General features: G+C 48.6%; 1 protein-coding gene across 1 annotated transcript; it reads right to left on the bottom strand.

Annotated features, from left to right (window-relative positions):
• Positions 1–3701: 3701 nt before the first annotated feature.
• On the bottom strand, positions 3702–7901 carry SOWAHB (sosondowah ankyrin repeat domain family member B). Its single transcript, XM_080675499.1, has one exon. The coding sequence runs from the start codon at positions 7568–7570 to the stop codon at positions 5195–5197; it is 2376 nt and encodes a 791-aa protein (XP_080531625.1). The 5' UTR covers positions 7571–7901; the 3' UTR covers positions 3702–5194.
• Between the last annotated feature and the right edge of the window lie 953 nt (positions 7902–8854).

Below are 8854 nucleotides of genomic sequence, written 5' to 3'. Positions count from 1 at the left end.
ATAGTTCTGCTTAATGACATATCATAATAGCTAATGACTGTTACCCAAAAGAGATAGTTGAACAGTCTTTTTTCATTTGAAATGAGAAACACAAGCATATTTTTATATAGAAGTATAAGGGAAAATGTTTGGCTTTATTAGTAAATCTTATTCTTGTAGCACCTTCTAAGTCAACCAGAGGATTTCTATTTTTTCAGCATAGAGGAAATTTAAAGTGAGCTGTATATTTTTAATGGTGTTTAAAAATAATAATAGCTAACATTTATTGAGCATTTACTATGTGCCAGGTACTGCATTAATTCATTTGATCCTCTAAAAAAAATCCATCCTAAAAATAAGACAGTTGAGAGTTGAAGACCTTCTCCAAGCTAGGACAGGAAAGCAAGCAGCCTTGCTTCATTGTCAGGAGCTGGAGTGCTGCACTATTCTACCCTTTCATCCCACCTTTTTAATCATGTGATTGATGTTGGCGAACAGAAGCACACACAACAGCACTGCTGTGCTAACCAGCCTGAGACTGAATGTACACTCTTAGATCAGTGCCATCATGAACCTAGACTGTCATCACAGTAATGAACTAAGCGGGACATCTGAGCAGTGAGAGGAAACAGGGGGCTCTTCTTGGATCTTGCCTAATCCTTTCTAATTCCCATCAACCAAAGCAGCCCCTCCAGCTGAAATTTTCTTTCCACATTGTTGACATCCAATCTTAATCACCTTATTCTGCTGATCGAATCAACAGTCCTAGTATTTCCAACAGAAAACTGAGACTTTATAAACACGACTTATTTCTGCTTCTAGCTTGTCTTTCTTACAGTAGCAAGAGAAGTCCTTGTTTCACCTCAGCCTATTTATGTCACTCCCCTGCGGTAAACTGTCAATGGCTTCCTCTGCCTGGTCAGTGGTTCTCACACTTAGACAGGAATTTATCACGGTGACTGCACAACTCTGTGAATATTTTAAAAATCACTAAATTGTACCCTTTAAATAGGTTAATTGTATGGTATGTATATTATATCTTAATAAAGTTGTTATTTAGGAAAATTTATAGAGGAATCAAAGCACCTGGAAGTCATGGCATGCCATGTGTAAGATCCTGAAATGGTGACCCAAAAGCAATTTCACTACCAGAAAATAAGAATACGGTCTATAGCGTATATATTTACAAGATTAAAATTCACTACTTTACAACTATAAAAAAGCAAGTGGTTGAGCTAAGATTATCAGCAGTATCTCATGTTTGCCTTTAATATTAAATTGCCATTTGTTTTGTTACTTTATTGCCTACTAGGAAGTAAGCATTAATATCAAAGATAGAAAAATTTGAAAGGGAAACTTAAAAAAAAAATACAGTATGTTTTTATTGACTTTAGAGAGAGAGGAAGGGAGAGAGAGAGAATAAAAAACATCTGTGCTGGGGATCGAGCCTACAACCCCAGCTTATGCCCTGACCAGGAATAGAGCCTGTGACTTCCCAGTGCACGAGAGGACGCATTCAGCCAACTGAGCCACACTGGCCAGGGCTGAAAGGGAAACTTTAAACCTGAGCACATCCCTAAGTAAATACTTTGATGTGTTGTGTTTTTGGTTTGGTTTTTTGTTTTGTTTTGTTTTGTCTTCAAATTGAGACTTAAGGAAAATATCTATATTTGTAATAACACTAAGGTTTTCTGGAGGAGCTCTGACAATTCCAGCATCCTAAAAAATGTCATATCAAAATTGACATACCATAAAAGTAAGTCTTCTTTTCAACCTGACCTTCAATTACTTGTCCATTTTCATCTCTTTCCACACCACCTCACTGTGCCCCACAGCAGTGGCCACACATCCCTCACAACCACAAGTTGTGGCTCTGCTTCTGCTCTTTCCTCCTCTGGAATATTCTTTCCTCCTTTCTCCACTTGTCCCTTCGAAGCCCATCTGACTTCCATTTTACCTTCTCGACCACCCCTGTCCAGGAAAGTGCCGTGAGAGCAGGGAACATGTATATCCTACTGAATGTTGTATTTTCAGCGAAAACATAGAGCCTGATACAGAGAAAATGCTCCACATATGTGTCTTTGTATTCTCACAGTCTCGATGCACATGTCTCTCTGCTTACCTCACTGTTCTGGAATTATTTTTCAGTGACCCCACCCTCACACTCTCTTTGTCTTTATCACGCAACAAATGCACCATAAATACCTAGTACATTTAGATGAATTGAAAATACATTCTTTAATCTCCAGATATTCAAAATCTTAAGGAAACAATTTGCTAAAATACTACATGGCAAAACTATAAGTGGGATGTGTGTACAATATTGTGAGAATTCTGATAAAGGAGCTCTACCTCTTCTGGCTTGTAGGTCTTCACCCTGGACTCTTCATAGAGGCTGTGACATTTGAACTGTCCCTGGAAAACTAACGGTAAGTCCACCAGGAGTACAATAAAAGGGGTTCTAAGCTGAAGGAATTCAGCACCAAAATAGAAAGTGAGAGGGTAGAATGGTTAGTACCCCCAGTGGGCTGGTGTGGCTTCTGGGGGAAGAGGAGGGGAGAGAGGTTCATGGCAGGCATTGGTTGGCAGGAGGCTGGGAAAATGTGCTTGGCCTGGCAGCTCTTCTAGCCTGAACTTCACAACATGAGCAAGAGGGTGATTTGATCAGATGTGTGTTTTAACTCTGTGCTCAACACCCTCCTCTGCCTGCACCCTCCCAACACACGTTGACCATGTAAGAGAGTTGACCAGTTATAAGTGTGACATGTGGACAAAGGCCAGAGCGCTCTGAATCTTCATGAGAACCAAGTTGAGACCCAAGACGGTGTTCTAGCCATTAAGCAATCAGCCAACACCAGTGCTATGCAAATCACACACTGAAGCAGAAGTTAAGAATGTGGTAGAACCAACAAAGCTGGTTTCTATGGCAAGCCAGCATCATTCACTAAGAGATTCCTGGCCTCAGTGAAGCCCTAATTTCCCCAGCACTTAATTCTGTACTTATGACACTTTGAAGTTTTTTTTCTTGCATTATGATTGTTTTGTGTTCATTCCTGGTATCACCTTTTTATCTCTTTGCCTCATTTTAAAAGCTGATATCTAATATAATGCATCTTTAGAAGACACCTTGGGAGCAAGATAGGGTATAAATCACTCAACAACAAATCTTGTTAGATTTTAATTTAAAGAAGGAAGAGGTCATGTCCCACTCACCTATATAAATCCCACAGCACAAAGCAAAACATATTTGTTGAATAAATTGAAGTAGTGAAAAAATATGGTAAAGTAAAAACATTCTTTGGTTTTTAAAAGAAGTTGATATTTTTGTAATTTCTTTCCTTGAAAAACACCTATTTACTAAAGTATTTGCATTAGATGTTTATCTATTTTTATTTTTTTTTTAATTTTCATCTCTCTTAACCATGGCTCCACTGGGATTGTCCCTATGGTTTCTTTCTTTTTAAATCCTCAAGCAAGGATATGTTTGTATTGATTTTAGAGAGAGAGGAAGGAAGAGAGAGAGACAGAGAAACATGGATGTGAGAAACATTAATCGGTTGCCTCCGGAATGCACCCGGACAGGGAGTCGAACTTGAAACCTTTTGGTATATGGAACGACGCTCCAACTAACGAGCCACCTGGCCAGGGCTGTCCTCATTTTTTTTTTTTTTTTTAATTTGATTTCCCAAAGTGTCAGCCCTTGTATAAGTCTCTTTGGAAAAAACAACCCTTAGGTTTCTTTATTATACCTATATGGTTTATAATAGAACAGAGATACATTTATTTCAGCAAAATTATAAAGTAAAACTACAGACAAAAAATACTTGACATTCACTGAGACACAATTTTGTAAAGAAGGAAGTTAACAGTAATCAGCACAAATATAATAAGTTATAAAGATCTGTTGACATTTTAATTTTAATGGGGGGAGGAGATAACCAGAATACAAAAATACTTTCAAAATACAGCATCATTGCCACAGCACATGAAAACATTTCCATAAAAAATTAACAATTTCCACTTAGACATTTCATTTTTCAACCCTCTTTGAATTTATATTCTGAAATCTTGATGTTCTCATTTCATGGATCCACAAAGATCAGTCCTGTCACAAGTAATGAAAAGCAGCGCTTCCTGTTAGAGACAGCACTTCAGGTTAATATTTAATCTTAATTGGCAACAAGTTCAGTGCAAATAAAATTATATTTAGCAGCGTTGAAAATTCCTGTTTCCCCAAAGTGAAATAATTTTTCTCCCTTCATGAGTGTGAACATTGGCCATTCAAACCTATTGAAAACTGCTAATGCTAATTCTGCCTGTAACATAGGGAGTTTCCATGAAAGCTGGTTTCAGTCACTAGGCGCATGAGCCACCAGTGTTCCCATTTGGAAAGTTTCCCTTAGGTTGATTTATACGTACAAACAAAAAAACCCACAGGGCCTGAATATCAGTCATAACTGGATCTTACCCAACAACTTCTCTTACCCAAAGGAGGCACTAATCATTTCATGCGTTAGCTTCCAAAGGAAAGCCAGGACAGAGCTGAGGAATCTCTTAAATCAAATTCTACTCTCTGGTAACACGTTTATTTCGCTGATTTGAATGGGAAAAGGAGGAGGAAGGAAAGCAGTTATGGAGGGAGGGAGTGGGGAAAGGAAGAAAGGAGGGAGGGAAGGTGGGAGGGAGGAGAAAAAGAATGAATAAAGAAAAAGATTTTTTAAAAGTATAAAAAAAGAAAAGAGGGGCCATCTGATTTCAAATCTGGAGCTTTCCACTCTCAGCCAAATTATTCTCCAAATGAACAGAAGCCAGAGAACTAACAGCCAGACAGGATTTTGTTTGCGCTTTGTCGATTCCTGGAAGTGCCTTCCTTCTTGTTAGACAGCTGTTCCCTCTCTAGCCAAGGCCTGGTCACTGCCACTACAGAGAACAATGTGGCTTACTGTGCTCAGACCCGAGGAAGAGGAAGACACCTGCTGCTTTTAAGCACCTGGCTCTGCCCCTTGTAGAGGTTTCACTGGCCAAGGACGTGAGCTGACAGAAGCTTGAATAATCCCTGAGATCCACGATGTGCTGACAAAAAATCCAGGCAGGTAAATAAATACTGGGTAGGCCATCTCACTTGATCTCTCTCTTTACCAATTCCTCAGCAATTTTTCTACTCCCCCTGAATTCTTTCACTCAAGGATGGAGGTGCGTTGGAGAGGGGCCCACCTTAGTCACTGTACTCTTCCCTTTCCTTTGGAGTGGGGAATTTCTCATACTGGTTGGCCAATTTCCATTTGTTGTGCTGACTTTTGAGTAGTGCAGCAAGGGAAGTCTTTCGGGTGATATGTCTAGATATTTCTCGGCTCTTGGCCTTCCTGGTGGGGGAAGAGCTTCGGACTAAGGGATAGACAGGAAAAATAGGCTTGCCCCGAGGGGCTCCCAGGAGTTGCCATATTTCCCCAGAGGTATTACTGGTCAGATACTGCCAAGGCTTCTTCCCACTGCTGTCCCGGACATTCACCCGAGAAGCCAGCCTTTGCACTAGCAATTTCATGACCCCCTGGTGGCCATGGATGGCTGCAAGGTGCAGAGGGGTATACCCACCGCTGGACTTCACATTCACATCAAGAGCAACCCCAGCTTTCTGGGCACTCCCCACGAAGTCCTGCAGGGCCCTGAGGTCACCATGTTTGGCTATCCAGTGCAGAGCAGTGTACCCAGTCAAGAAGTCCTTGTGCAAAGCCAGCTGAGGATCCTCCCAAAGCAAAGTCAACACGTGAATCCAAGAGCCAGTGGCAAGCTTCACCATCCATTCATGCTCCCTGGCATCCAGGGGGACCAGAGAGGACTTGTGTTCAGGTCTGTGCGGGACCAAGGCTGCCGGCGCCTGCCTACCTGGGGCCCACACACTGTGTAGCCGACCCCTCGCAGCAACAGCAGCCTTCAGATCAGCAGGGTTTGGTGTCAACGCAGCATCCACCCTGGGGCTGGACGCTGCTCCTGCCTTGGAGGGTTTCCTGGACCGTGGTGGGCGCCGACTCCTTTTCAGCAAGTTCTCCTCAAGACACTCCTCATCGGAGGAGGACAAGTTGGCTCTCCCCGCCCCAGAGCTCATCCTGAAGGATCTCCTTAACCTGGGAGCTGGCCAGGGCAAAGGCTCCTGGGGCTGGCGGGGGAGGTCATTGGCCCCAGCTGGAACCTGCTGAGAGGCGTGCCCATCGCATCTGTGTCTGAGGCCTTGAGGGCTCCTACTGCAGCCGCTCTCCGTTAGAGAAAGGCCGGCAGCTGAATTCCTGAGCTTTCTCCAATCTGGGGTTCCTAGGGCGCCGTGCAGCCCCTCTTCAGAACCCCCAGGGGACTCTTTGGGCCCACTGCTGCTCTCCTCGCTGCTGTGACTGTTCTGGTCCACAAAGTCATCCAGTTCTTGGAGGGACAGCTGAGAACGAATGCTGCGAAAGACTGCCAATGGGGGGTTCCCGGGGCAGGATTCCGGAACAGCAGGGAAGAGAGAATGAGGGGAAACAGGAGGGTCTAAAGGCGCTGATTTAGGTTCTGGGACCCCGAAGCCCAGCTCCAGGGGGAAGTTCTCTGGCAGCACTGACCAGGCTCTGGTGGGGCCCTGGTCCCGGGCCTCGGGCGTGTGGGGATGTCTGGCCACCCATTCCCGAGTGCGCTGCTGCTGCTGCAGCTGCTGCAGCTGCTGCCTGGAATGATGCAGGTCGCCCGGGGTCATCAGCTCCGGCGGGTTTCCAGGAGGAGGAGAGCTGGATAGGAGGGCAGGCGAAGAAGCCGCGCTCCCAGCAGCCTCGACAGTTGGAGGAGGCGAGAGGGGCGCTGCGGTCACCGGCGCGGGCTCAGCGGGAGCGCCTCCCTGCTCCGGGCCGGGAGCCCTGCGGTCATCTGGGGCAGCTGGAGCCCGCGCCGGCTCTTCCCCAGCGGTGGCGGGGTCGGGGAGTGCTCCGGCCAGCGGCTGGCCCGGGAGTCCCCCCAGGCCGTTCTGGAGACATTCCCAGCAGCAGCGGCCCTGCGTCTCCGCCGCCGCGCATTTCGCTCCGACCTGGGCAGCTGCCGCCGCGGCCGTGGGCACCGGCGCCCTGTGGTCGGAGCCGCGTCTTCGGCCGCCGCCTCTCCGGGCCGCCTCCCGGGCGCCGCTGGCGGAGAGTCCATTGCAACCTGGATCAGCTGCCGGGGCTGCGGCACCTGCTGGCTCCTCCTCCTGCTCCTTCCCCGGCCGCCGCCGCCGCCTAGGCTGCCGCGGCGCCTCCCCTTGGCGCGCGCTGGGCGGGGAGCAGGGCGCAGCTCCCCCTGCAGGGGCGGCGGCCGCGGGCGGGTCTCGGGGTCGCTGCAGCCCCTCCTCCCCCAAGAGGTCCCTGTACCTCTTCTTGAGAACCACGTACTTGGTGCCGTCGGGGTCCTGGCGCACTGCGGCGACCGAATTGACGAAGCCCTTGAAGAGCTCGCGGCGGCGCTGGTGCTGGCTGGGGGACGCGTCCGGGTCGCGGAGAAAGCTCTTGAAGTGGCTCAGCAAGGCGGCGTTGGTCACTCGGCCCCCGGCCTGGCACAGAAAGTCCAGGAGTGCCTCCTGGCTCAACTCCCGGGCCATCGCTGCCTGGTCGTCCCCAGGTCCCCGAGTGTCCGTCTCTCTCCCTCCCCGAGCTCTCCCCCGCCAGCCGAAACCTCGGCCTGTCGAGTGTCACCTGCACTCGGGGCGGCGCCACCGCCTCCATCAGCCGCAGACGCTGGCGCGGCTGGCAGCCCTGAGCGCGCCGAAGGGCCGCGGATCTCCGGGGGAGAAGCCCCCCGGCTGAGTCCCCGCACGCAGCCCGGGTGGGAGAGGGCGGCTGCAGGGCCGGCCCTGCGCGACGCGGGCCTCTCGCCGTGAGTCCCCGCAGCGAAAGTTCCCGGGATAGGTCCGAGTCGGTTTCACCTGCGCCCTGGCGACGCCTCCTGCCTGGCCCTGGGGGATGGGCCCGGCCCGCCTCCGCCTGTCCCTCCGCCCTCTGAGGTCTCCTCCCCACTCCCATCCCCCCCCACCCCGTGCCACCCGTCCCAGATGAGTCAGGCCGGTCCGAGCCAGGGAGAGCGCACGTGGGTGAGGGCGGGAGCAAGCGGGAGCTGGCCACGAACCGTTCCTGGCCCGGGAAATGCAAGGCAGGTAGGTAAGCGACTGGCCTCTCCTCTGGGTCTCAGCCACGCAGGAAACGAAAGCAATGGAAGATCCGTCCCTGCCCTCCCCTTGAGCTGCCTAAGTAATGGCTGAAGCCGATGGGTGGGGGAAAGGTGCTTATTAACCGACATTCCGCGGTCTCTCTAAAAAGGTGCCTCTCTTTATCCAGGCTGTGGGGTAGTAATTTCAGGTTCCCTGCGGTCGGGGGAAACTCACTCTGCATCCCAAACAACCTCTCCGGATCTGGAGATGCAGCCTAGGTACCAGCACCCAAGTCTGTACTAAAAAGAAACATCACTGTGCAAACATCACTGGTGATTTCGGCCTTTCTTTTTCCTTTGTGATTGCCTCGGATTAAGGTGCAGGGAAAATCAGTTTGCCAGTCGATTATCCCACCAGCTAAAATGATCAGGAATTATGCCTTGTTAAGGTATTGGATGCCAGGTGTTACTTCGTTTTTATTTACCCTCAAATTTGTGAACCAAAGGGACTTTTGTACATGTCTTTTGTGTTGGCTTAAGTGAAGTTGTCTTTCTCCTCTGAATGTAAGTTCCCTCCCCCCCCACACACACACAGATCCAACGTGTTAAGCATGTTACAGAGTAGCCTGATTTGACCCCACTACCTGAACATTAGAACGTCCCTAGATTCTAATTCTCTATCCAGAGGCCGTGAACTTCCTAATTCGAGTCCATTTGTATCTAGAGGTGCCTTTTTGAC

This window comes from Plecotus auritus, assembly GCF_963455305.1.
Source record: "Plecotus auritus genome assembly, chromosome: 1".
NCBI lineage: Eukaryota > Metazoa > Chordata > Mammalia > Chiroptera > Vespertilionidae > Plecotus > Plecotus auritus.
Note: the sequence above shows the minus strand (reverse complement) of the source record. Positions and strands in the feature narration are given on the sequence as shown.

What these genes read in the sequence shown, in the direction of transcription:
- SOWAHB (XM_080675499.1), bottom strand. Translation starts at nt 7,570, where the DNA reads ATGGCCCGGGAGTTGAGCCAGGAGGCACTCCTGGACTTTCTGTGCCAG.